At 56.0% G+C, this 26,803-nt stretch overlaps 2 protein-coding genes and 1 long non-coding RNA gene across 5 annotated transcripts; all 3 read right to left on the reverse strand.

The window, feature by feature from the left end:
- Positions 1–305: 305 nt before the first annotated feature.
- Positions 306–5,280, reverse strand: RNF225 (ring finger protein 225). The gene is made up of 2 exons (XM_032487478.1): positions 4,762–5,280; positions 306–4,262 (listed from the first exon to the last, which is right to left on the reverse strand). The coding sequence occupies exons 1-2, from the start codon at positions 4,979–4,981 to the stop codon at positions 3,334–3,336; spliced, it is 1,149 nt and encodes a 382-aa protein (XP_032343369.1). The 5' UTR covers positions 4,982–5,280; the 3' UTR covers positions 306–3,333.
- A 315-nt stretch (positions 5,281–5,595) lies between these two features.
- On the reverse strand, positions 5,596–9,961 carry RPS5 (ribosomal protein S5). 2 transcript variants are annotated; one of them, XM_014564923.2, is made up of 6 exons: positions 9,835–9,961; positions 8,975–9,083; positions 6,844–7,053; positions 6,619–6,747; positions 5,796–5,894; positions 5,596–5,715 (listed from the first exon to the last, which is right to left on the reverse strand). In XM_014564923.2, the coding sequence occupies exons 2-6, from the start codon at positions 9,080–9,082 to the stop codon at positions 5,647–5,649; spliced, it is 615 nt and encodes a 204-aa protein (XP_014420409.1). In that variant the 5' UTR covers position 9,083; positions 9,835–9,961; the 3' UTR covers positions 5,596–5,646. The 2 variants fall into 2 exon arrangements, with proteins under 2 accessions (XP_014420409.1, XP_014420383.1); XM_014564897.2 differs by having other exon boundaries at positions 8,975–9,096; positions 9,835–9,954.
- A 2,683-nt stretch (positions 9,962–12,644) lies between these two features.
- LOC106730514 lies at positions 12,645–19,395 on the reverse strand. Of its 2 annotated transcripts, none has more exons than XR_004322818.1 (3): positions 19,250–19,395; positions 14,955–15,124; positions 12,645–14,330 (listed from the first exon to the last, which is right to left on the reverse strand). It is a non-coding gene; the product is annotated as an uncharacterized LOC106730514 (long non-coding RNA). The 2 variants fall into 2 exon arrangements; XR_001366979.2 differs by having other exon boundaries at positions 19,078–19,395.
- Positions 19,396–26,803: the final 7,408 nt, after the last annotated feature.

The raw sequence follows: 26,803 nt of genomic DNA on the forward strand, positions 1-26,803 counted from the left end.
TGGCCTGGGGCGGGTGTTATGTGGGCAGAGGCCTCCCTGAACCCTTGTGAGGAGCGGATGGCTAGATCCTGGTAAAGTGGGGGCACCTGGCGCCCCTCGGGGGTAAGGAGAGGAGACCTGGGGGACGGCCTGTGAAAGATTTGGGGGCCCCACCAGCGTGGAGGGGGTGGAAGTATTGTCAGACTGATAGCTCCTCTTCTCAGCCCTCTGACATCAACTGCCATACGAAGTCCCGCCTTGTTCCCAATGTGCCTGCCCCCAGCGGTACACAGCAGGCGCTCAATAAATACTTGTGGATGAACGAATTCTTCCTGCAAGTAGTTTATTGTCTCCCATTTTACAGAAGACAGAACCGAAGCCTGGCAGGTAAAGGCCTCCCAGGCACCATGTCAGGCACTGAGGCTGACCCTGACCCTGTCTTTGTCTCTGGGTGTTCAGAGACATTGAGACTTTGGAGGAGCAAACCTGAGGCAGGTGGTGGGGAGAGGGTCCAGCAGGGTTGGAGTGGGCAGAGGGAGGGCCGGAAGGGCACAGCTTCAGGTGGCCACAGAGGCTGGTAGGCAAGTGTGGGGAGGAGTTCCCCATGATCCTGGCCCCGGGGTGGCTTCAGGCAGACCCTTTGTTCATGGGCAGTGGGCAGGCAGACATGGAGATAGTAATCAGCAGACAGGGACGCTCAGACAGAACCCCTGGGCTCTGTCATCAACCTCATTTTACAGGAAGAGAGACTGAGGCCCCAGGCTCCCAGGTGGGAGGGTAGAGAAGCAACCCTTCCCCATAGTCCCGAGGAGGGAGGTGGAAGCACATTAGGACAGGCAGGACTGCCCACTGCCCTCAGCCACCACCACCCTACCTCAATGCCAGCTGTCGTTTCCCATGAGCACCCTTTAAGAGACAGCTCTGAGGTCTTCTTCCTCCAGGCAGCCTTCCTTGAACATCCTCAGGCAGAAAGCATCATCTCTTCCTCTTTTGTGCACTGTCTGCCAAGGGCCCCTTTCTGACCCCTTGGCTGGGCCCATTCCCTGCCAGTTCTACACCGCCCCCTAAAAAAAAAGCTCTCCCAGCCTGGGGTGGAGGAGGGAAGGGATGAGGAGGGAGATATCTGAGACCCTATGGTAAGTTGAATAATGGCTTCCAAAGACATCCAGATCCTAATCCTTGAAATCTGTGACCTTACATGGCAAAATGGACTTTGCAGATGTAATTAAATTCAGGATATTGAGTTGCAGAGACCAGCCTGGATTATCCAGGGGGACTCAATTTAATCTCACTTATAAGTGTCCTTATAAGTGAAAGAGGGAGTCAGGAAAGTCAGGAGATTGGAAGACGCTATACTGTTGCCTCTGAAGAGACAGTAGGAAGCCAAGGAAAGCAGCTCCAGAGGATAAAGCTAAGGAAATTCTTTCGTAGAGTCTCCAGAAGGAACTAGCCCTGAGGACACCTCAACTTTATCCTGGTGAAACTGATTTCGAGATTTCTGGCCTAAAGAACTGTAAGGTACCTAATGTGTTCCTCTAACGAACTGAGTTGGTGGTAATTTGTTGCAGCAGTCAAGGAAAACTAATACAAACCACCAATCAACCCTGCCTGCCTGACCAAGTCTCATCCCTGTGGGGCTGGGCTGTACCTGCCCAGTGACCCAGCACGCTCGTCCCGGCCCCTGTAGCTGTCATTGACCCCAGGCATGGTCCAGGCAGACACTTGCTCTGAAGCCCTGATGTTTGTCCTCCTGCTTCTCACCTGGAAGCAGAAGCTCTCAGCAAAAGGAGCCCCACTGACATGCTGAGGTCAGGGTGGCTGGGAGCCGAGTGAACCGAGGGTACCCGCAGGCATTCCCAGGTTGCCTCCCGGTTACCTGCAGTGCTGTCACTCCCCAGAAAACTATTTGGTACCCACTGTATGCCAGGTGCTGAGGACACACATGTAAACAAATCAAACAGGGGCTTTCAACCCCACAGATGTCACATTTCTCTCTAAAAAGGCCGGATGCCCACCTGCTACACACAGCATCCCAAACCCAGGTGAAGTGAGGCAGAATGGGGGCCCCAGGGCTTAGGGGGTAGGCAGAAGGCCCATGTTCAGTTTGTTCAGAAGTTGACTGCCATCTACCCAACGGTGACTAACTCAGGAAGGCTTCTGGGAGGAGGAAGGAATTCAAGAGCTGCCTTCCCTGTAGGCTGCTGTCCAGAGGAAGGGCTGAGGCATACAGCAGGGTTGCCACAAAGGCTGATGGAGCCCTGAAGGAGGTGCAGGAACTGGCCCTGAGTATTTGAGTGGAGATGGGGGTGATGCGGCCTCTCGTGGGCAGGGATAGGGGCCAGGGTCCCTTGGGAAGGCCAGGGATGTCCAGGAGCAAGCTCCCACCCAAAATCACATGACACTGACCCAGAGGACCACCTTGGCCTCTTTGAGACTCAGTGACCACAGCTGCCCCACAGCATATTAGAAGAATCCCAGAAGCCACTGCCCACGAAAGAAGTCAAGGCTCCCATTGCACTTTGATATCAGGACCCAGGTGGGAGCCAGTCTTTGAGGCTCAGGCCCTATCGGTCCCTCCCCAGCCCTGACCACACTACTCCAAGCCCAAGTCCCAGCCAGGTGTGCAAGGCAGCAACCCGGGAGCAGCACAGAAATGGCGGGATTCCACCCAGGCCCAGCCTGCAGGCAGCAGAGCAGAAAATAAACTTCACACCCTGAGGTGGGGGGTAGTTAGCCCTGCAATGGGCCGGTCAATGGGTTGGCCAGGGAGTGATCTGCCATCCAAAGACGGGAGTCCCCAGCACCTGCAGAAACCCAGAGGATAAGTAAATCAGAGCCTTCAGCCCTGGTGCGCCAGCCAAGGGTGAACGTTCTCCCGCGCCTCTGATGACTGAGGGTGCACTCAGTAGGACTCTCAGGATCTGGGATATGGGTGCCCCGCTTAGGGCCCCTGCAGGGATTTGGCCAGGGCCTCCGCTGCTGGACTCCCACAGGAAAGGATGATCAAAGGTACTCCCAACTGTACCTTCCTGGAGACGAGGTTTATGGGTGCCTTCCAAAAGGGCCTTTGCGAACATGGAAGGCAGGGCAGCCCCAGCTGGACGCCCACAGGGACTGGAGTCAGGGGTGCTCCTGAGAGGGTCCCTCCCACTTATGCTGCCAGAGCTCTCTGTAGCAATGGGTGCTTGCCCTGCGTCCTCTCCAGCCTCCATGGGCATCATGGCGGAGTTGTCATGGAGAGCATCAGGATGGGACCGAGGTCCCCAGGCCTGGAGGCAGGGCCTGCAGCGCAGATGCATTTACTGTGGCCCCCACAGCCTCCTCCCGCCCCGTGCCCGCGGGGCCCAGTGAGGATCAGCCTCCGCCCCCCCACTTGAGGTCCGAGGGCCTGTCCGGTGTCTCATCAGGAAGCCCCTCGGGCGCCAGCGCATCCTCTGCAGCCACTGGCGGGGCGGTGTCTAGGTCTTGGTCCATGGGGCGCGGTGTCCAGGCAGGGGTCCTGAGCGCCCCCGGTGTGGGCCGAGGCGACAGCCAGGGGAAGCCTTGAGCGGGGGCGAGCGCCACAAGCTGGGGCCGCGCTGGGCCGGAGGTGGAGGCGCGCGGGATGAGGAAGAAGATGTAGATGCCCGAGACCACAAGGCCCGCGGCCACCAGCACGGCCAGGGCCACGGCCGCGTGGAAGACCCAGGCCGAGCTGGCCAGCGTCAGGCGGCGGGACAGTGGGCGGCCGAGGCGCAGCGGCGGCGGCGGCGGTGGCGGGCGGGCCTTGCGCGGCCCGGGCGCGGGGGGCGGGGGCCGCAGGTAGAGCAGGCCACGCCGGCGGTCGAAGCGCACGGAGCCCTGGCGTGGCAGCGGGGTACGCGCGGTGCGGGGCAGGAGGCCATGCTGCGTGGGCAGGGAGGGCAGCCCGCGGCGCGGGGCCAGGCGCGTGGGCGCGCGGCACACTGGGCAGGCCACCGCATCGCCGCCGCCCGCTGTGGCCAGAGACAGGCGAGCCAGGCACTCGAGGCAGAAGACATGGCCGCAGTCCAGGCACTTGGGCAGCTTGAATACGCTATCAAAGGGTGACACGCAGATGAGGCACTCCACTGGGGACGCCGGCGGCAAGATGAGGCCCGAGCCTGGGCTGCAGTCCCCTTCCTCCTCCTCGCCCTGATCTTCGTCCTCCCCTCTGCTGGGGGAGCGGGGTGCGGTCAGGGAGCCCGGGGTGCTGGGGCCTGAGCCCTGGGGGGCCCGGGGGCGGTGGAGCCAGGGTGGCCGGGGGCAGGGCATCCGGACCTGACCTGCAGGGAGAGGTCAAGCAGAGAGGAGAGGGGGCCTGGGGAGGGTTAGGGGCTGGACTCTGAAGGGATCACTCAACAGAGCAGGGGCTTCCGGAGAAGGGGTAGCAGAGACAGGTGGGACAGGAGACTGGGAGGATGAACAGAGGAGTGGGGTGTGCAGGACTGGAGGTGGGCAGGTTGACAGAACACAGAGGAGCCCTTAAGAGGATTGGAGACAGGGACAGACCCGCAGATTCTGAGGTAGACCTAGGGGACACTACAGGAGGGAGCTGACTGGACCCAAGTGACTCCAGGAAGAACCTGACAGGGAGGAGCATCTAGGGACCCTCAGGAGAGCTGGGCAGACAGACCCTGAGGAGACCACGGAAGACTCAAGGGCAGGGCAAGTGAGGGACAGGGCACCCAAGCTTTCGGATGGGTGGCCACTAGCCTGGCCAGAAACCCAGGATCAGTGGCTCCCCACCCATGAGACCCCAGCTGGCCAGCGGCCCTTCGTTACCTGTTGCACCTCCTCCCTCTGGCTGGAACTCCACACCAGTTTTGACCCCAACCACAGGCCTACCAGCAGCTGGATATGTAGTGCCCCTCCCTGTGGGAGGGTGCCTGTCTTGGGGCCACTCCCTCCAGATCCCAGGCTCCTGCCAGACCTGTCTGACTGCCCACCCCACCTCCAGATTGGTCCAGCTAGGATGATAAACACTAACCCCGACCTTGCGCATGTCGGGGGTGTTGGAAAGGTGGAGCCCCAGGTTGACCCATCAGTGAGTCTGGGCGCCTCGGGATTGAGCCCTACCCCTACTCCCAGTCTCCCAACACCTCCTCACAAATCTCAGCCATGGGTGGGAATCTGCAGCTCTGTGGGTGCAAGGGGCTGGTGAGGCAGTGTCCAGGGAGAGGAGGGTGGGACTTCTTGAACCCTGGGGTGCTGAACGCAGGCAGGCCCCACAATGGACTGGTTCAGCTGCAGACAAGGGGCAAGAAATTGTTCTAGCCCAGAGGGGCCTTGGCTTCCCCTCCAGTGGCTGCTGCCTGCCTGGTAAAGTGCTTCTTAGGGTGGCGGGCTGCACTCACCAAGCCCCTCCCCAGACCAGTGACACCTCTGCCAAGACAACCCCACCCCTCCAACTTCCAACACCTGCTGGAACAGTCCAGGCAGCCAGGCCTGCACCCCGGGGTGCCACGGTTCTGAGTCAGTGGTGCTTCCCTGGTAAATCCAGGTCCCTGCAGGAGAGTAGACATGCCAGGAATGTGGGCAGTTCAAGTCATCCTGCCCCTGGCCCCGCACTTCGACACCCCTCCCTCATCCGTCAAGGACAGACAGTGGCACAAGGGGGTGATGCCACCCCAAAGGGCAAAGAGGTTTATTGGGGCTACAGCTTGGCGATCAACGGTTAGACTTGGCCACGCGTTCCAGCTCATCCTTCTTCTTGATAGCATAGGAGTTGGAGGAGCCCTGCAATAAAGGGTAGTTAGCGCCAATGTTGGAGGACCCTCTCCTGAGACCCCCACCCCCTGCCCCGAATCCTCACCCACCTTCGCCGCGTTGATGAGCTCATCTGCCAGGCACTCGGCGATGGTCTTGATGTTCCGGAAGGCAGCCTCACGGGCACCTGTGCACAGCAGCCAGATGGCCTGGGGAGCACAGGGGTCAGCTAAACAGGAGGTGCCCTTAGTACCCAGGGCCCCAACCAATACTGGCTACCATGCTGCCATCGCTGGGCCACCAAAGCAAGGCACTGCGGGAGCCCACAGCACTGCCCAAGTGGCATGCTGCTAGACCCAGGATCAGACTGAAGGCCACAAAGTGGGTCCCTGATAACAGGGGACTCGAGACTGGCTATGACAGGGAAATGCAATGTGTGCTCCTGGCCTAGAACCCTTTAAGAAAAACAAACAGCTATGGACAATTTATGCTGAGGGCAGCTCCATAACTGGAACAGTGAGAACTAGTAAAATATTCAACTGCTGTTAAAATGCCTTGGGGGATGACACTGGGGATAGAACGTCCTTGTTCCTAGGAGACACCCACTGAAGTGTTAATGGGGAAATGGAAAAAAATCCTGCAGAGGGATTCTCAAATGGCCTAAGGAAAAAAAACCCCAAAACAACAGAGTACAAACATATACCCAAATGAAACTGGCCCCTCAGCCAAATGCTGCCCAGGAGAGGGCCCAGAGGTAGTACCTGCCCTGCACAGAGTGGGAATCTAGGAAGGCTTCCTGGAGGAAATGACACTCAGGTAAAACACTCAGACAGAGATGAGTATTACCACTTGCCAGTCTGCCCCAGGCAGGATTCTGCCAGTGCCTGGAGGCTGTTCCTGGCCAGCCAGCTGCGCTGAAAGCCATAAGCCCACCTGATTCACACGGCGCAGTGGTGACACGTCCACGGCCTGCCGCCTCACTGTTCCAGCTCGCCCGATGCGGGTGGAGTCCTCCCGGGGGCCGCTGTTGATGATGGCGTTCACCAGGACCTGCAGGGGGTTCTAGGGGTGGGGGGGGCCTATGAGCTGACACCTGGCCCATACCTCTCCGCAGCTCCTACCCCTGCCACTTGGAACCGCCCAGCCTCAAGGACCTACCTCGCCCGTGAGCAGGTGGATGATCTCGAAGGCATGCTTGACGATGCGCACGGTCATGAGCTTCTTGCCATTGTTGCGGCCGTGCATCATCATGGAGTTGGTGAGGCGCTCCACGATGGGGCACTGCGCTTTGCGGAAGCGCTTGGCCGCATAGCGCCCTGCGCTGTGGGGCAGGTACTTGGCATACTTCTCCTTCACAGCAATGTAGTCCTGGCGCAGCAGGAAGAGGGGCAGAGGGACCGCAGTCAGGAGCAGGATGGACCCAATCCTCCTTAGGTAGCCCCACCCACCTGCGGGGGCCTGGGTTTGAGCCCCCAGCGGCCACAAGGAGTAAGACTTGGCCACAACGAATGAGACTAGCACAAGAGACTCACAAAGTCAGTAAAAAGAGCACTTCATCTATAATCAGAGGAAGAAAAGTGAAGAACTAAGATTACAGCCCATGATCCCACCTCAAAATGCACTACGGACGTTTTGCATTAGGTTCTGGAAGGCTGTCATGTGCATTGTGGATACTAAGCAGCACCCACGGTGCCCGGAGCACTCCTCAGTACTGAGGCCCAAAAAAATGCATCCAGACAGTCCCCCGAGGGGGAAAAATATCACCTCAGGAAGCCACTGTTTGAAAAGAATCATTCAACAATCTTGTCTATGTATACATATGTTTCCCAAGATAAAGTCTGGAAAATCATAAAATCCCAGGTCAGAGGAACCACGTGTAAGTTAAGAAGACTTTCAACATTTCCACCATAAAACGTACTCAGTCATTCTATAAGGTGCACATGGGAACATATACAATGAGTTTCCACAAATACAAGGATTAACAAGAAAAGAACACAGGATTTTCTGAGACCGGCACCAGTCAGGTGTCTAACCCAGAGAGAACCACCTGCACAAACAGGGAACTCCTTCAGGTGCTCATGCAAGGCTTCATGCTGTGCAAGAAAAAGTGCAAACACCAAACGCCTCAGCAAGGGTTTGGTTAGGCCGTCTGGCCCCACAGTGTGGAGCCCTGCACAGCTTTCACAAGTGAGATCTGGTACCATGCTGACTTCCCCGCCCCTAGGAGAACACCAAGGGAAAAGGGAAAAATAGCTTTTACATCATTAAGAAAACAAACAAACAAACAAAAAACCCAAAAAAACACACAAGGAAACACACATGTGACAGAGACCACAGGGGACCCACAAAGAAGAAAACATTTACTATCTGGTCCTTTTATGTTTGCTAACCCCTCCATCAACAAACCCATGAAGGAGAACAGCTCTTCAAGACATTCAGAGTGAAAAACAGGTTTGAATTCTCCTTTAGACTTAGTGCCTACATTCCATGATACAGTTAGAGGCAACAAAAAGTTTTAATTCCTTTTAAAACGAGAAAGGGAAAATGTACATGATCCATCCTGAACTTATTATACCAATACAGTCACAATCTCTTCTTATGAAAAGCCCACAAAGTCCTAAAGAGACCAAGAGTAAAATAGTGTGGGGGCAACATAAAGTGGGAGAACTCCCATTTCCCAATTTCAAACCCTATTACAAAGTGACAATAATCAAGGCGACGTGGCACTGTCAGAAGGACAGACACAGAGACCAATGAAATAAAGAGAATCCAGAAATAAACCCTTACATCTATGCTTAAGTGATTTTAACCAAAGATGCTGAGATCCTTCAGTGGGAGAAATACTCTTTTCAACAAACGTGCCAAAATACATACATACAATGTATAAGGGAGACTTCAAGGTACATTTTATGGCCTAAATTTGTTAAATTTAAGATACATAAAACTCCAAAAAGACAAAAACAAAAGGCGCTGAGATAACTAGGTTTCCACATGCAAAATAACGTTGGGTACTTACACTTTAAAAGGGTTACAATGGTGGATTTTATGTTACCTGTATTTGACTACAGGAAAACAAAAACCTGGGGAATGTGATACTACTCCCCAAGGAAGAAACTGTATCCTGACAAAAACTAGGAACCTCTAACAGGACAGAAGGAAAAAATGGACATAGTGGGCGCAGTGGGCCAGGGATCCCTCCTTTACCCGTCCCACTTTCAACTGTTGACTTAGTGGGACAGTTTCAAGTGACCTCCCCCTCCAGGGGAGCACAATCACTACATCCCCTCACCTGCAAGGAAATGTCGTTGATCTGCACATCATCGGTGCTCCACTTCCCAAAAAGCTTTATGTCCGGGGTCTCTGCTACTGCAGGTGCAGCTGTCTCCCACTCCGTCATCCTAGAAACAGAAACTGGCAAGGTCTAAGCACACCGACCACTGACTCTGAGGCTAGCCTATATCCTGAGAACTGAGAAGTTAGCAGGAATCAAGGAAGACTGTGAACGTCTGGGTCCACCTTGATGAGCCTTAGAAAAACCACTCGTCAACAAGAAGCATCTATCTCTCACCCAAGAACCCTGGGGCCAATAGCAGGCAGGCATCTGGTCGACAGTTGCCGAGCAACCCAGAGATGGGTAGGTTATGTCCGATGCCCTGACGTTGCATCTGTTCGAATTCAAATCCCAACCGTATTCCTCACGAGCTCTGAGACCCTAGGTAAGCCTAAAAACCGCTTTGGACTCAATTTCCTCATTCAGCAAAATGAAAAGAGGATCACGGCAAGAATTCTGCGCTTTATCGTCGCAAACATTGAGACTGTTGTCCGACCCCGAGGAGGCACTTGGGCCTGCTATTCAGGAGAAAACATTTCCAGATCAAAGCGTGCATTGTGCATCTAAAGGTAACGGAAACTTCTTATATAAACAAAACACAAATGCAGAGACTAAGCCAATATTTCCGTGTCCGCTGCAAGGCAAGGCTATGGCGGCGGCGGGGCACCAGCAACGAGGCAAGAGTTAACTTCCCCACGCCTCCACCTGCGTCCTCCGCAAAAGGGAAGCCTCCGGCCTCCGGGACAGCCCACGGCTCCCGAGAGATCTCGGAAGATCCCGGACTGGCCGTCGGACCTCTGACTCGGCGACAGCCTCACCTGAAGGAGTAGGCGAGGACTCCCAGTCGCTCGGCGCAGACCACGCGCGGCTCCGGCACACACAGGAAAAGGCCGCGCGCAACGGGCCGACGCTTTTAAGGAAGGCGATAACTTCCGGGTCAGCGGAGGAGACGCGTGCGCAGAAGGGCACAGCGTATTCACGGACCAACCCAAAGCGAGAATGTAAAGGCGCCCTCTGGGCCGGAAAGAACGAGTAAAGTTTCGGCGCATGCGTACTTTTAGGAGCGAGCCCAAATGCATACCTGGCGGATGTCCGGCTTCCAGTGCTTGCCCGTTGGGAAGGCTCCCCAGCACAGGCGCAGAGGTCTCTATGAGGCCACCGCCGCCATGTCTAATGAGGGCAGAAGTCTGGCTCGCGCTCCCTCCCGCACGGGCATGAACGCGCTGCAGGCCCGGGCAGCTGAGCAGTGTCCCGGTCTCACCACGGCTCTTCACTGTTCCGGGCCCCGCGCGTGTGTGGGCGGGCACCACTCATGGGTCCCCCTACCCCACAGTCGCGCGCTTGGGCTGCTCGGGCCGGACCCTACGAGAGGGAACCCCCCCTCCCGCCCCAAACAGCGTCTCTCTGTGACCCCGCGTTTCCTGTCCAGTTATCTCTTGCGGGCGGGGGTCGGAGAAGTGCCCTGAAAGAGGAGCCTGGGGGACAATCTCCGCCCTTTTTAATCTAACTGGGGCCTTAGCTCCCGAGGTCACTGGAGGAGTGCACTGGTCGGCACGGTGGTGGGTGCCCTGCCCACTCTGTAGCCACACTGAGTGACCCTGGCGGTCAGCATGAAGAGCATGTGCCAGCTTTTCACACCCCTAGCCTAGACCCTGGAGCCAAGCTGGGATATGGTCGCTTCCCGGGCAGGCTTCGCAGAGGCAGCGACCACTGTCGCTGAGGCTGCACACTCATGCTGACTGCAGGATGGCAGGGAATGTCATCTGGCAGAGCTGTCTTCAAGGCGGCAAAGCGCTCCTCACCTCCCGATGCGCATCTGAACTTACATGGGCGAAGGCTCCCCTCTCAGACCCGAAGGGGCCCAGCCACGTGACCCAGGCCGTCTTCCATTTGTCCCCAGCAACCCCACTTGCCCACCCTCAGGGCATACTCATTGCAAATGTTAGGCAGTTGCGATATTTGTTGACTGACTGATTATAAAGGTTACTGACCAACTATAAAGGCTTGCCCCTACAACCATCCCAATTCCAGGAGTTTCAGACCCCAAATGGTGGGCCCCCTTAGACTGTTATCAATCACAGTTTATTCTACTGCTCAGAGGAGTATAGGCCCTGAAGCTGGTCTGGGCTGGGGGTTACACTTCAGGCTCTAGTGGGGGCACAGGAGCTGCATGCGGAGGCCAAGGCCCCCAACCCCTGCAGCCTGTGCCTCCCACTGGGGTCTGTGGCCATGGGGAGGGGCTGTGTCGGCTCCTTCCTAGTCCTGGAGAGACCCTCTCTGATCCTTGGGGGCCCTCCCTGGTCCTGGGGGAGGCCACTGGGGAGGTGCTGACTGGGGGGAAACAGGGAGGCTGGTAGTACACCAAGTACCCTCACACTCAGCAGGATCCAGAGGGGGCCCCCTAACCCTGCCTCTTTCCCGTCAAAAGCTGATAGGGCCCCTCCGCCCCAAACCTCAGTTTCTCCCTTCAGTGTGGAAAAGAGAACTAAATCAGACAAGGCCACTTTGGAGCCCGTGGCCTTGGTAATGGACATCTTCACAGACCTCACAGGAGTGACCCACTGTGCACTGGAGGGTTGGGGGAGGTCCTGCAGTAAAGCCTCTCAGGTGGTGGAAAGGCTGGGGGGGGGGGGGCTACCTTGCATAGCTAACAGTCACACACCACTTGCCAACCCTGAAGAGTCCAGCCTCCCCAGGTCCCTAGGACACAGGGACAAATTCCAGAGACTGACCCATTAAGTCTAGGGATGTTGGTGCTGTGTTCTTCGGACGGGGGAAAGTCTGTCGAGAGTCCCCTCAATACCTGGTGCATCATATCTGCCCTGGGTGGACCAGCCCTGGCCATCTCCTCTGCCCTGATTTTTAACTGCTCCATGAGGGCAGAGTCTGTCTGGTTTGTTCCCTCCTGTGTCCCCACCTGTACATACTGAGTCTGGCACACAGGATCTGCTCACAAGTACCTGTTGAATAAAGGATGGATGGAAGGATGGATGGGCCAGTTCTCCCTAGTTCCTCACAAACTTCCTGCTCCCACTCTGGGCTTCAGGCAGACACTGAGCAGCTGGGACCAGAAAACAAACATTGAGTCCTGCTGTCTCCTGTTCAGACCTCCTTACCTGGGTCTACCCCTCTTCCTGGCCACCTCTTAATTGAAGTCAGCCTAGGGAAACCCCTTCCTAACCCCAGGGAAGCATTAGGAGTCTAGGAATCAGATCACTGCTCTTCAGAACAATTTGATGAAGTAGTTATGGAGGCCCAGAGAGGTGCAGTCACTTGCCCAGGGTCACACAGCAGAAGAGGGCAGAGCTGAGACTCTAAGGTGGTTATTTCCAGAGCCTGACTTCTCCTGCCTTGGTTGGCCTCCCCTCCCTCTCTGCATCATGTCTCCACCAGTTCCAGGGATTCCTGCACATATCAAGTGCCCAATAAATATTTGCCAAATGAACAAATGAGTTCAGTCAACTCTAGGTCTTTCCACTGGCTCTGGTATGGTCCAGAGAGGGGTCTCCCTGCCCCTTCGGCTCCTTCATTTTTAAAGAAAGGGCTGCTGAGCTAACCTTAACCATGTAATTACCAAGGAGGGTGGGATCCTGGGTTCCAAGACTGCTTGAATAAAGGAACAAGTGAATGTGGACCAAGAGCAATATTTACTGTTCCTGTAAGTACTGCATGACATTTTTTCTCCCCTGCCTACAGCTCCTAGGCAGACATCAAGGTTATCTTTCCCACTGTCCTTGGCCGGTCACTGCCCTGGCCACCGACTGTCAGCCTAAAGCTGGGTTCACAGGGCAGGTGGCCTGGCTTGTTGCTTGTTACACGAGAGGGAGTTCAAGACCTCAAAACAAGAGAGGTGCCTGGGCCAGCTCACCTACTGGTGAGCTAGCCTGAACCCCTTCCAATTTGCTTAGCTGTAAATCAGAACCACGTGTTCAGGGTGGCTCTCTGGAATTGGGGGCAGGCGGGGCTGGGGCAACAGGGCAACAGGGCAGACCGTGCAGGGCTGGGGTGGCAATGCTGGATCCGATGCAGACTTGCAGCACTTGGGGTAAAGAATAGAGGGGAGGTCGAGATGACCAGGATTTGGGAACCTTAGCGCAGGGTCTTAACAGGGGGCCTCAGAGGCTTGGGTTAAGGATAAATCCAGAAACACATTTTGGCCATCCAAATATTCGGAATGAGTGGTTACAGGATCTCAAATTTTGGGACCAGATATATGAATTCCGAAGTCTCACATATATGGATTCGTGGTGGCTGCGATTTGGAGGTGCGAGGCACAAATTGGGAGAGAAATGGGGACCTGGACTCGAGGAGTGGGACTCCAAGGCCTTAACTGGAGGAGAAACAGGAAACTGGATTTGGGTGGACCCAGAGGCAGGAACTGGGGAAGGCCCAGGCAACTGGATCGGGCGGAACTAGAGACAGGAACTTAGAAAGCTCAGGACACGGAGTAGGAGAACCCGGCCATTGGGGTTTGGAGGGTGGTCTAAGCACACGGCGCTCCGGCATACCTCAGTCGTGCGCGTGGAACAGGCTGACCGCGCGGACCCGGACCAGAAATCCCGCCCTCCCCCGGGAAGGGCCAATCACCAGCACTCAAGTGATTGGCAGGTAGGGCGTCTCCAAAGCGATGGCGAATCACAGGAAGGCTGCAGCATCACCCGGAAGCTGGAACCCCCACCCACACCCCGTGGGGGCCGGTGGAGGCTTGGTGGTCGTCATGGTAACCATGAAGCCAAGTCAAGCCCCGACAAGATCGCCCGTTGCTCTCCCGCCCGGTTCTCCGCCGATAAACGACTGGACGAGCCGAGTCCGGGGCGGGTCGTCATTTTCTCCAGCCTCTCCATCCCGGCCTCCTCTGGTCACTTCTGGGGAAAGGGACCCTGACACCGCGCCGGCCTGGAGAACTGAAGAGATGGCCGTCCTCGGGGCGCCAGAGCAACCCACTCCGGGAATCCCCGAGGGACGAGTGCCGGACTCTCGGAACTTTAGGTCCGGGCAGGGCCGCGGCCTGGATGGGTGACTGGCCTGGGAGTCCGGCCACGTCGGAGCTTCGGGTCCGAGGCCGCTCGGAGGGCTGTATGTGCTCCCAAAGGGCCACTCATTTTCCCGGAGGGAAGCGCGAGCGCCTGGGCGCCCCCTAGGGTGGAGGGCCTCCCTTCTGGGGAGGGAGCGGGGGGTCCCTGTGCTCCCGCGGCCGCAGGGCTGAGGTGAAGGGTTGGATCGGTGGGGTCCTGGACCTAGTCGTGTCTGCGAGTCCGGCTGCACAGGTTCACTCGGGATGCATGGCTTTCCTGTTGGGCCTCAGTTTCCTCATCTGGAAAGTGGGGACAACACAGGCAACCACCTCATGCAGGGGTGTGAACGCCCATCCTTTACCATGTGGCCCCAGAGCTGTGAGCTGCGTTTAAAGGCCTGCAGTGACTCTGGGCACTAAAGTTGGGAGATTCCTGGAGACCTGACAGCTAAAAATTTGGTCTACGCCTGGCTTCCTCTCTCTGAGCCCCCATTTCCCTATCTGTAAAAAGGTGGGGGTGGTGCCACTGCCACCTTTCTAGACTTGACATGAGGACTAAGTTAATCAGTCTGTGTAACACTCTTAGCACAGGGCCAGATGGTGGCTAGCTGGCACTCTGAAAATTGTTGCTGCTTTCAGCTAATTTAGAAAATGGACTACCAAGCCAGCAGATATTTATGGAGATCTGCTGTGTGCTGGCTCCAGATGCTGCCCCAGCAATCTCTAGCCATTGGAGCTACTTTCTCTCAGGCTCTGGTTAGTAGGGAGCTTTGCCCAAATCCTGATCTCCACACACCGCATAATAAAATGATATACTTCCCCGACACACACACTGCCTCCCCCTGCCCCTGCCCTTGGAAAATGTAGCATTTTTATGAAACCTTTCCTAGGCCAAAATGGTGTGTACAGCAGAGAAGCAATTACCTTAGGACACATCTTGCTAACAGATGCACAAAAAACAGAAATAAAGCACAGAGGCTCACAGACACGGTTCAGAGCTATGGCAGCTTGATGCTGAGATGGTGAGCGTAGTTCAGCCTGGGGGGCCACTCCAGCTGATCCAAGTGCCATCTTCCTCTATAAGGCTCAGCTTGCTACAAAACAAAGACTGTATTTTAGTTTTCTACCCTTTTCATAAAAGTGAAAATCTTCTTCAGACTTTTCAGTTAGTGAAAACAGGTACTAACGTAGGCCTTTCATAAGAACACAGTGGCATCAAGTCAACTTTTGAAAAGCAGAGGACCTCTGTATTGAGTGATCTGTTACTCAACAATAGATTACTCAGCCCAGGGATGAGGAACGGGGTCACTGAAATGTTTTAATGGCAAAACTGTGATGCCTTTCAATTTTATATCTTTTCTTTTTCACAAAGGTAATGTCTACTTGCTGGAGAAAATACAGGAGAGGTTCGATCACAGAGGTATAGAGGTGGCCCACCCCGAGGCAGCCACAGTGAGCTGAAGGCCAGAAATATCTTCCTGTGCATCCTTTGTTTCCACTTGGCAACTTCAGTGTGGAGTCTAGAACACTCGGGTCTACACGGAGGCTGAATGGGGCGAGAAAGGCCAGAGGCCCTGGCATGAGTGTTATTAGGATTAGGACGAGGGACAGACAGCAGACCTTGCCAAGTGACTAGCCCCCAACCCAGTTTGGGTGGCTCAGGGGTCACAGCCTCTTCCCGGGTTTCCAGGGAAGCAGGGGAAAGGGGCTCTGACCTGGGGCAGGGGTCAAGCCCTGTGAGGCTCCCTGTGTCTGGAAGTCAGGCAGAGGCCTGGGTCTGCAGACACTCCTCAACCCTGCAGAAATTTAAATTCTGGGCAGGCCCCACAGAGGAAAACAGCTATCCCCATGTGGCAACCAGAGGGAGCCTGTGCAAACTCAAGTCAGCTTTCCTTCCTCCCCTGCTCACAACCCTCCCTGTGTCAGTCACCAGAAGACTGTCTGCATGGTGGCCTGCTAGGCCCCTGTCACCCTGCACTCTCTTCTACCCTTGGCTCTACCCTGGCCACACATGCCTCCTCAGGGCCTTTGCATCTGCTGTTCCCTCACTGGACATGCTCTTCCCCAGAGAGCCTCATGACTCACTCCCCTCCCCTCCCAGGTCTTGCCTTGAATCCCACCTTCTCCGTGAGGCCTTCACTGACCACTCTAGTTACTGTAATTTTTTTATTGAGACATTAGTCATATACCATAAAACTATTTCAAAGTGTACAATTCGGTGTTTTAGTATAGTCACAAGGTCATGCAACCGTTACCACTGTCTTAATTCCAGAACATGTTCATCACCCCAGAAAGGAACCCTGTCCCCAACAGCAGCCACTCCTGTCCCCCTCTGCCCCCTCTGTCCCCTGGCCACCACCAGCCTACTTTCTATGTGGATCTGCCTGTTATAGGCATTTTATAAAAACAGAATCATAGAATATGTGGCCTTTTCACGTCTGGACTTTTTCACATCTGGACTTTTTCACTTAGCTCCAAGCCCAGTTCCACTTTGCCCAGACGACGCTTTCATCTCACGAGTACCTGTGCGTCACAGCTTTCTGTATACCAGGGTTTCTCACCTCAGCACCACTGATATTTTGTCCCAGGGCTATGTGTGGGGGGAGATGTCCTGTGCCTTGGAGGATGTCCAGCGGCATCCCCGGCCTCCACCTGCTGGACGTCACAGCATCCTCACCCCACAGTTGTAAGGTATCCTCCAGGGGGGCAAAACTCTCCATGCTTGAGACCTGCTGATTTACATCAACTCACTTGTTTTTGCTCAGATCCATTTACTCATAAGGAAACTTGACTGCAGCAACCAAAACGTAAAACCAGCCAGAAAAAGAAGGAAACTCTAGGCGTAAACGCCTGGGAGGACTACTTTGGTTACATTGTGCTTGAAGAGGTTGAAGGCAGAGGCTCCGGGCTTGAGGCCTGCCCTCACTCGGACAGAAGGGAGAGGGGCTGGAGGTGAAACGTCAAAGTCCTCTCAGCACCTCACAGAGACTGTTGCTTCCCTGCTCCCTGCTGTAGCAAATTACCACAGACTCAGTACACTTTTACTACCTCATGGTTCCAGATATCAGAAGTCCGAAATGAGTCTTAGGGGCTAAAATCAAAGTGTCTTCGACAGGGCTGTGTTCCTCCTGGAGGCTCCAGGGGAGAATGTTCCTTCCCTTTTCCAGCTTCCAGATGCTGCTGGAATTCCTCATTCCTGTGGCCACATTCCTGACCGGACACTGTCATCGCGTCTCCTCCCTAACTGGCTCTCCAGCCTCCCCCTTATAAGGACCATCGTGATCATATTTAGGGCCAACTTGGGTATTCCAGGGTACTCTCCCTGTCGCATAATTTTAATCACATCTGCAGAGTCCCTTTTGGCATATAAGGTGGCACATTTACAGGCCCTGGGGATTAGGACATGGACCTCCTTGGGGTCTACCATACACATACACTGTGCTTTAAACTCTGCTCAGTAGCAGTTTCCATCACGGGGCTGGCAGCCACCAAATGGCCAAAAGTGGGCGTGGCCTGTCAGGCACTCATTACAGGAAGTAGGTGCAGGGTGGCTGGTGAAGGTTATGGGTGAGGGGGAGGCAGAGGGAGGCAGGGGAAGGTAGGAGCCAGGAGTCAGACAGCTGAGAGAGGTCAGGGAAGGGGAGGCAAGGGGAGGAACCCAGCCTGGAGAGACAGAGGGTTATCTCTGACCACCTCACCCACTGAGCTGGTGGCTTTCAGCTACCGATGAAATTCTTTTCTCTGTGTCTACACCCCTTTAATAGCTTTCAAGCTATAAAATTTGGCTAAGCCATCCCAGATGCCTGAGCCTCCGCAGTTTGCTTTCATGGCTCCTGGCACCTTTTCCCCTCTTGCTTGGTAAGGGCCAGCCTCTCCATTTCTCAGCTCTTCCAGATTCTGCAAACAGGACTTTGAGTTGGAGGCTGGCCCGGGACAGAGGCTCCGGCCCAGTACACTGAGCAGGCTGATTCCCAATGAGCTGCAGTGGGACCTCACAGAGGACAGAGCTGGGAGACCCTCCCTCCCCCAGGAGGGGGACATGCGTGGAGGGGTGGCAGGTGGCAGGATGACTTCCCCCAGAGCACAGGTCTCCCGAGCTGTGGCCTTGGCATGAGCCCCAGTCCAGAGACCTGATATTTCAAGGGAGTTGGGTTCCTCAAGTGGGAACCCCACTTCCTCCAAAGCCCCCGCGCATGACCATGAATGCAGTCAGGTGCCTTTTGGTGCTGTTCCCAGCATAAGGCCTTTGGCAGGCCGGACCTGCGGCAGCACCAGATAATTCACTCCAGGGACTGTGTCCCTTGCAAGAGCAGGGGCTCCTTCTGCAAGACCTGAAGCTCCTCTGGCAGCAGTGCACCCATAGGCATGAGAGGTCTGTTTTGGTAAGCCCTGAGCGCCCGGTGACCCAGCACTGAGAAGCCCCAGGTAGTGCAGCATGGCCTTCAGCCAGTGGTGGGGCCTGCCCACGCGCCGGCGCACCCACACAGGTTGCACTCCTTCCTCTGTGGAAACTGTGGCAAGGCCTTTGTGTACCACAAGGGTAGGCAAGCCGGCAAGCGGCCCTCGGAGTGCCCTTCAGCCACCGCTCCAACCTAAGTGTAGTAAGCCCCACCAACGGTTCCAAATCCAGCCACGACGCTGTCTATGGGCGGGGAGGCAGACCGCACAGAGGCAGGGAGTTAAACGTCTAGACACCCATAGATGGAGAAGGGGACACGCAGTGGGAGGAGGCCGTTGGGGGCGTCACATGCCGGCTGCTGTGTGCCATACGGGGGCCACATCGGGTAAACACTGGATGTGTCTGTGTGGCTGAGGTGCGGCAGCCACGCGAGAGGTGGGCACCAGTGAGGGTGCCGTGGTGGGTGGGAGGCCTGGCCAACTCACCCCCACCCAAGAGAGCAAGAAGGCTTTGGGGTGGGCGCGGGGCGCGGTTCTCGAGGGCGGCTGCACATACTAGAATCCGCCGTGGACCTGGCGCGCGGCCGGCTCACCAGGACGTTTCAGAGCTGCCCGGGTGTTCCCCACCTCGACCATTCCACCTATTTACCAGTCCGGATCTCGCAGTCACTGCCCCGCCTGGACGCCATCTCCTTGACGACGACGCAGGTTTGCGCCGCTCCCGCCTCGGTTGCCATGAGAACCGGAGTCCCTGGCGGGCGGAACTACACTTCCCAGCAGCCTCCGCGGCGGCTCCAGCCCGCCCTTGTAGCGGCACTTACTTCTCAGTGCGGCGGCCCTGAAGAGTAGGGGGGAAGGCTCCGCGCAGCCTGCGGGGCGGGGACCTTCAGGCCCTCGGTGCGGTCGCCACCCCCTGCTCCTTTCCCACTCGGGTTCGCGGGATCCCCGGTGGAGGCCCGATCGTGCACTTCCGGTCCGCACGTTCCGGGTCCGGGCTGGCCGCCGCACGTCGGTCCTTCAGTTCCGGGCGGGCCTGTCTGGTCTAGTTCTGCATCCCGCGTCCCCCATCTGGGCCTGGAGGCTGAGGCCCAGGAGGGAACGCACCACCGGAAGGAGAGACGTGGAAGGGAGTTTAGCCCGCACTCAGAGGGCACTCCTTGTGCCCTGCTGTATGTCATGCGCTGCCTCTCCTTTGGGTGTACGGTGCAGAACAGGAGAGAGGGGCTAGGGGCTGCGTCCTCTAGCGCTGTCACTGGGAGTGAGATTGGCTCGTGGTTCAGGTTGGTGGAGCCACCCCTGTCTTGGCGCAGAATCTGTGCCACTCACACCTCAAGGCTGCCTCTATTGACTTCCCTGAACACCCTCTTATTAGCCTCAGTGGGCCACGTCCAAGTTCTGAGGACATTCAGCCTCACTAACCTCTTTCCCATGTGCTGTTGCCATGCGGTTCTGCAGAATTCCGCCGTGGTCACATTAACCTCTCAGCCCACCCCACTCCCCCTTCCCCAAGGTGTCCTATTCCTATTCACCATCAGCCCCAGGGGTAGTTAGGACCTTTTCCCAGATAAGGTCCCTGTGAGCTGGTGTTGAGATGAGTTAAGGCTGTGGGAACCAAGGCCACGATCGGAGCATTGAGATGAGTTATAGCCGTGGGACCCAAGGCCACGATCAGAGTATGTTTGTAGTATGCAGTAAATAATTGCTGCACGCATGCATCAATTATATAAGATTTAGAACAAAGAAAATAGAAGTACGCATGTGCTAGAGATATTCTGTAAGCCTAATGAACAAAGAAACTCAGACCGCGCATGTGCTGACAGAAAACAGATAAAAGCAGGACAGGTGCATCATAGGGTGCACCTCCCTGTGACAATAAAGTGTTGTTAACCCCATGGTGTCTCCGGCTGAAGTCTGTCCAGCAATATGGCAACTCCTCGTGCATTTTTTCGTTTGGGCCGCTCACCTCCTTAAACCCCACATCAGCCTCCCTCGGCTGACAGTCCCATTCACAGGTTCCAGGGGTTAGGGTGTGGACGTATCTTCTGGGGGTGGGGGTGCCATTCAATCCACTACAGCTTCCTTCAATGGAACCTGCCCAGTCCTAGGTGGCCTCACGTCCTATAGCCGGTCCGCTGATTCCATGGTGATTAGCCGTCCTGGGTTGGCCAGGCTGCCCGTGGCATCTTCTCCCACCCTGGTGGATGCCTGGAGGTCCCAAAGATCACACCGAGGGCTGGCTTGAGGCCCTGCGCTGATTGCCAGCTGTTATGCAAACCGGGATGCAGCCATGACCACGTGGGGGTGGCAATCACTGGAAGCCTTGGGGCAGGAGTGTGGCAGGTGCCCAGGTCCCAGTGTCCTTCACACTAAGACCTGGTCTTGTGTCACAGGGACCTGGATCCCAGCTGTGGGGCTTCTGGGATGCACATTGCAGAAGCCTTGGTCCGTCCCCTGGGCTGATGCACAGAAACCAGGTACCTGCCTTCCTGCTGCTCAGCGCTCATGTTGGGATCCCCTCCTCTGTGGGAGGGGCCAGAGTCCACCCTGGGGTTATAGTTATTCAAGGAGGAAGGGGTGACAGGGTCCCCACATCAGGCTGCATGGCTGAGGAGCCCCCTTCTGTGTGTGGGGGGACCTCAGATTTGTCCCTGGACTGATCTCTGTTAGCAGAGAGTCCTGGGGGCCACCCCAGCCGCTCTGCAGTTGGTCCCCGTGCAAGGTCAGCCTGGCTTCTTGGAGGCAGACCAAGGAAATCTGCAAAACCCACAGCGCCCAGAGGCCGAGGCTCTGGGCTGCAGAGAAAGCTGGGGAGCGGGGGCGGGCAGGCAGACAATGGGGGAGGGCGGAGCCCACAGCTGTGAGAGCATCTGTGGTGGGTGGCAGAGGGAGGGAGCCAGTGGGCCCTGGGTGTGGAGACAGGTCTCCACCATCAGACAGACTGGGCAGGCGTAAGGGCTTGTGCCCTAGGACCTGCCTGAGTCTCGCCCCTGCCAAGTCACAGCTTCCTTGTAAACTGGTGACAGCAGTTCCCCGGGCCTTGGGACACCATGAGGCATTGCCCTGGGCCTCGGCTTGCTCCCACTGTTCCCGGCAGGTGTGTCCAGCCTCCCACAAAGCACTTCTTCTTGATACGAGTGGACTGAAAGATGCCTGGTTGAAGGAAAGTCTGTGCCCCGGGGGGAATGCTGCCAACCCAACATCAAGCTTTGATTCGAAAACTGCTTGGCATGCAGTCGGCTTGGCCACTCGAAAGAAGTTGCTATTTTATCTTTAACTGGGAATTCCAAAGACCTTGTTTTTCTGATTACAAAAGTATTGTTTGAACACATGCCCCGGGGAGGATATAGCTCAAGTGGTAAAGTGCACCATGCACGAGGCTCTGGGTTCAATCCCCAGTACCTCCTCAGAAAATAAATCTAATCACTCCCCACAAAAATTTCTTTAAAAAATAAAAATAAAAAATAAACACATGCCCACACACACCCTTTCAGTACAATGTTGTCCCTGTGGCTGGGCCCAGGTGACATCCTGCGTGTTGCCAAGTGGCCTGGCCCAGCTGCCAAAGGTAGACACCCCTTATGGCAAGAGTGCATTCTGCCCACCCCCTTTTTAGATACAATTCACATAACATAACTGAACCATTTTAAAGTGCACAATTCAGGTTGGTTTTTTTTAATTTTTTTCAGGTTGGTTTTTATTATATTTTTTAGGTAATCTATTTTCTGAGTTGTTCACTCATTATCCCTGTCTAATTCTAGAACACTTCCAGCACCGCAAAATGACACTCTGTACTCATGAAGCAGTTACTCCCGTTCACTGATCTCTTTGTCTCTGGATGTGCCTGTTTCAGGTAAATGGAACTATACAACACGTGGTCTTCTGGTGTCTGGCTTCTTTCACTGACCATATTTCCTGAGGTCCAACTAGGTATTGGAACTTCATTCATTTTTACTACTGATGTAACATTCCCTTGTACGGACAGACCACAATTTGTTTATCCCTTCATCAGTGGATGGACATTTGGGTTGATTCCACCCTCTGGCTGTCAGGAGAAATGCTGCAGTGAACGTCAGTGTGCAAGTTTTTGCTTGAAGGCCTGTACTCATTTCTCTTGGGCGGGGCCCCTAGGAGTGGAGCTGCTCTGTTGACTGCGGGGGAACTTCCAGGCTGTTTTCCCCAGGGGCTGCTGTGCCCTGGCTGTGAGGGAGTGCATTCTCACTGGCCATTCCCTGCCAAGTCTTCCTGTCCAGCTGTCCTTGTCACGGCAGCCCCTGGGCCAGTCTACCTGCCATGGGTGCAGCACCACATGGCCTCCAGCCAGAAGCCTGGCCAGTCCTGGTGTACGAGTAACGCTTCTTGGAGCCTGGGCCCTCCGGCCTGTCTACTTGATTTGCACAGCAAGCTCCACATTGTAAAGAATGCACCTTGCCTTGACACCCCCCCCCCATAGGTCAACAAGAACCGCTCCACGTGGAAATGGTGTCTGCTGCAGGTTACTTTGTACCCGTTTATTCGTGGGATGGTCTTGCTTCCAGGATGGCCACATCATCCCCACCTGGGAAGGGAATCCTTGGACTGAAGCCACAGGTGTCCGGGAAAGAGATGCTTCCCTTCACATCCTCCCACTGGTTCGTGGGGTGATGGGGACTCTCTTGGGGCCCCACGGGCAGTCTGGCATTGGGGTGTGACATGCTAGTGTCCACTGTCACCCACCTGTCCTCACACTTGCTTGCAGGAGGGGCTCCAGGTACCCTCACCCTTTGGTCTCAATTGAGCCCCAACTGGTAATTTGTCAGGTGCAGAAACCGAGGCACAAAGTGGCGGCTGCCACAGTGTGGGCGGAGGTGTTGGATTTCCAAGGAATCGGTCCTGATTGATGGCCCCCTGGTGGGGAGGGGAGGGCAGGGTGTGGCTTCACCTGCCCTGGGCTGCAGGCCAGTCCCATGCAGGCCCAGCAGGGGAGGAGGGCTGTGCAATGATCAGGTGTGTGATGAGGGCTGTACGTGAACCCTCCGGTCCCGCAGGGTCCTGTCCTATCATTATCCTTGTTTCTTTGGAGGAGGCCCCAGACCAGTCACTTGCCAACCACAGACCAGACCAGACACCCCTCACTCAGGCCCTCAGCTTCCTGTCCCCTCAAGAGCAGGGCAGTGACACCAGCCGCTTCTGTGGCCCCTCATGATCTGCGGAATGTGCCAAACTCTGCATTTTCACCTTTAACCAATTCAGTGCGTCTGATTTCCACTCAACAACTTTCCCCCAGAGCACTGGTGCGTTTCTGTCACGTGGCTGTGACATTCAAGAGGAAAACAGCCCTCCAGAGACACAGGTCGCAGCACCCACGTGCGGTCACTCTGCTGTGTCCTGGGGTGAAACCGCGTAGCGCCCTGGTTACACGCATCCTGATGACTTTCAGACCTTGGACACTGCCTGTGAGAAATTCGCAGAACTGACAGGAAAGCAGCAGTGAGTCCAAAGCTGGCTGGAGTGAGCAGTTTCCGTAAACAAATTCAGATTTCTGGACTGTTTGGTAGAGGGATGTCTGCCTTCTACACAGAGAAAGGGGCAGCCCTGAGCCCTGGTGCTCAGCAAGGTGGTCACATGTTCAAACCCCAGAGGCCACACTGGGCAGGCCCATCTTCATGCTGGGGGTCACAGGAACCCAGAGAAAATTCTCATTCTTGCCCATGGGTTCTTTAATAAGTCAGTTTTCTGACTCAGTGACTTACTATTCAGGAGCCTGGTTGACAAGTTCGTTCCATTTTCCTCCCCTCTGGGTGGGCCCTCTGGCTGCCCCGCCATGCATGGTGCCGGCCACACATCAGAGTCAGCCCCCAATCAGCATGTCACAGCTACACACCACCAAGAGAGCCCTTCCCTAGATGGGGTGGTTGTGAGTCTCCATCACGATTCCAGGGTAAATATCTAGTCTTGTTTCCTCTAAATGGCATCTCAATGCACAGACTGTTTGCCCAGTAAATCATATGAAAAGCTCAGAGAAAGCCAGTGTGGCTGGCAGAACAGTGCCCTGCCTTCCCTGAAAGAGATACATGTCCTTGTCCCCAGAACCTGTGACTGGGGTACTTCACAGGGCATAAAGGACTAGGAGGTGATTCAGGATCTTGATTTGGGAGACTGTCCAGGATTATTCATGGGGCCCAAGGTGTCATTGTACAAGGAAAGGCAGGCGGGGCAGAGTCCACATGAAGGAGATGGGGTAACACATGGAGAGTGTGTGGTGGAAGACAGAGACTTTCCCAAGACAGGAAAGTGGAGGGTGTTTGGAAGCTGGAAAAACAAGCAAACAGATCTCGTCTCAGAGCCTCCGGAATGAGGCTCCAGGACTGCAAGATGATAAATTTACATTGCTCTAAGCCATGACATTTGTGGTAATTTGTTGCAGCAGCAGCAGGAATCCAACAACAGCCACAGATGAATCTGGAAATCTTAACAGCAGGCGTGAAGCCCTTCCTGGGGTTGGCTCTTGCTGGAATGAGCCGGGCCATGCTCAGCCGTTTACATTTACAGTTACCACATCCATCTTGTAGATGAGGCCATCAGCCCTGAGAACACCCAGCTGGCCAGGGGGGAGAGGAGAGAGGCACTCTAGGCTGCCAGTACTGCCACCAGATGAGTTGCATCTCATGCCTCCCAGAAGAGCTGGCTGATGGCCAAGGCAGGAAGCCAGGAGGGCAGACTTCCCAGGAGTGGAGGAGAGATCCTGGGGAGGGAGCTGAGCAACTGGGGTATCCCTGTTGCTTAAGGCAGGGCCCAGTGCTCAAAAGACCGCAACTCCCCCATGGCTTTCAGGGAAGGCAATGTGAGGGGTGAGGACTGCAGGGTTCCTGACCAGCTTGTGGGCATTTTCCTGATTAGTTGGTGGTAAGGTGGTAACAGCCTGATATTTTGGGAATCTCAATCATCAACTTTGTGTTTCAACCAGTCTGGGGTCTACATGCTTGTAAAGCAGCAGGTAGTCACCACCATCCTCCACCAGGTGTGTGTGTGTGTGTGTGGGGGGTGTCTTAGTTTCTGCAGAACAACAAAGATAGCTGTCAGATTATCTATACATCCTCAGAAGGAACCAGGAATCTAGTCCTAACCATGAGCTGCTTGAGTATGTTCTTTGGAACTCGAGGACGGCCAAACAAGCTGGGTAGACGGGGAATGTCCTGCAGGGACCTTCCCGGTTTCACCTAGGCTGAGTGCGAGTAACTGTTACACCAAAAAGATTATGATTCCAGCCTGCCTGTTCCCTAAGGTAGGGCGGGCTAGACCAGCAGGAGGCTGTTGGGAGATGCGGCCCCAGAGCCCCTACCGGGCGCCTCATGGTTTTGAGGAGGCCGCGGTTGCCGGAGAATGGACGGGGGTGGGGAGTGTGCACTCCTCTGACCGCAGAACCTTTCTTCCTCCAGGTTTTCTTCTTGTGTCCAAGGCCCTGGCGACCTTGGGTGCGCTCGCGAGTGTCCCCATCCGTCCCGGTCAGTAAAGGAAAGGCGGGGGCGGGGCTGAGGCAGGGGCGGAGCGTGTCCACGGCAACGCAGGACGCTAGGGCGCCCTGGGGCAAACCGCGAGGCTCCCAGAACACCCCGCGCCCACCTACCCGCCCACCGCTCCCCCTGCCCAAGCCCGGGCGCTAGTCCGGTACCTGTCCTCGCCGGAGCCGCGCAGGTGGACACCAGGTGGGCCAAGGACGGTGAGTTGGACGAGCGGCCGCCGTCCAGCCCGGCTCGGACCCGCGCCTGTGCCTCCCACCGCCCCCGCCGCTCAGGGTAGGACCGAGCGTGGCACGCCCTGGAACCACGCATAGCGGGATCTCCGTGCAGCCCAGTGTGACCGGGAGTGGTTCGGTGCTCCCGGGGTCCGGGCGGAAGTGCGCTAGCGCCAGTGCGGTGGGTCCATGCGGCGACCCCGACTCGGCTGCTGCTGGGACTCTGCTTTGTGGTTCCGCCCTTGGTGCCTGGGCTGCGCCATCGCCTCCCTTCCATCCATCCATTCATTCACTCATTCATTCATTCACTCAAACCTCTTCTCGCGTTGCTTCCCCTACCCCCAAGCATCCAGCCCCCACCCCGACCTGCCTGCTGTGCTCCGAGCCCAGCCCAGCCTTCACCTGAATGAATGAATGACAGGCACCTGTGACCCCTCAGACGAGAGCCCCTTGTGGGCGTGGGAGTCAGGGCCCCACGGGGGAGGTGGCCTCTGACCTGTGGCCTGCACATCGCGTAGTGAGTAGGCATTCAGGGTGACAAATTGGAGGACAAGTCTTTCAGGCAGAAAGGGGCACAGGTAGGGAGGGCAGAGTGGTGACGGCAGACGGGAAGGACCATGAGGGATTTGGATGCTACCCTAAGACCGGGCTGACTCCAGGCAGG

Source organism: Camelus ferus, chromosome 9 (genome assembly GCF_009834535.1).
Source record: "Camelus ferus isolate YT-003-E chromosome 9, BCGSAC_Cfer_1.0, whole genome shotgun sequence".
Lineage (NCBI taxonomy): Eukaryota > Metazoa > Chordata > Mammalia > Artiodactyla > Camelidae > Camelus > Camelus ferus.

What these genes read in the sequence shown, in the direction of transcription:
- RNF225 (XM_032487478.1), bottom strand. Translation starts at nt 4,981, where the DNA reads ATGCGCAAGGTCGGGGTTAGTGTTTATCATCCTAGCTGGACCAATCTG. An exon ending in AGAGGGAGGAGGTGCAACAG is followed by an intron (nt 4,263 to 4,761) that starts GTAACGAAGGGC and finishes CTCTCCCTGCAG; the next exon opens with GTCAGGTCCGGATGCCCTGC.
- RPS5 (XM_014564923.2), bottom strand. Translation starts at nt 9,082, where the DNA reads ATGACGGAGTGGGAGACAGCTGCACCTGCAGTAGCAGAGACCCCGGAC. An exon ending in TCAACGACATTTCCTTGCAG is followed by an intron (nt 7,054 to 8,974) that starts GTGAGGGGATGT and finishes CTGCTGCGCCAG; the next exon opens with GACTACATTGCTGTGAAGGA. An exon ending in TCCACCTGCTCACGGGCGAG is followed by an intron (nt 6,748 to 6,843) that starts GTAGGTCCTTGA and finishes CCCCACCCCTAG; the next exon opens with AACCCCCTGCAGGTCCTGGT.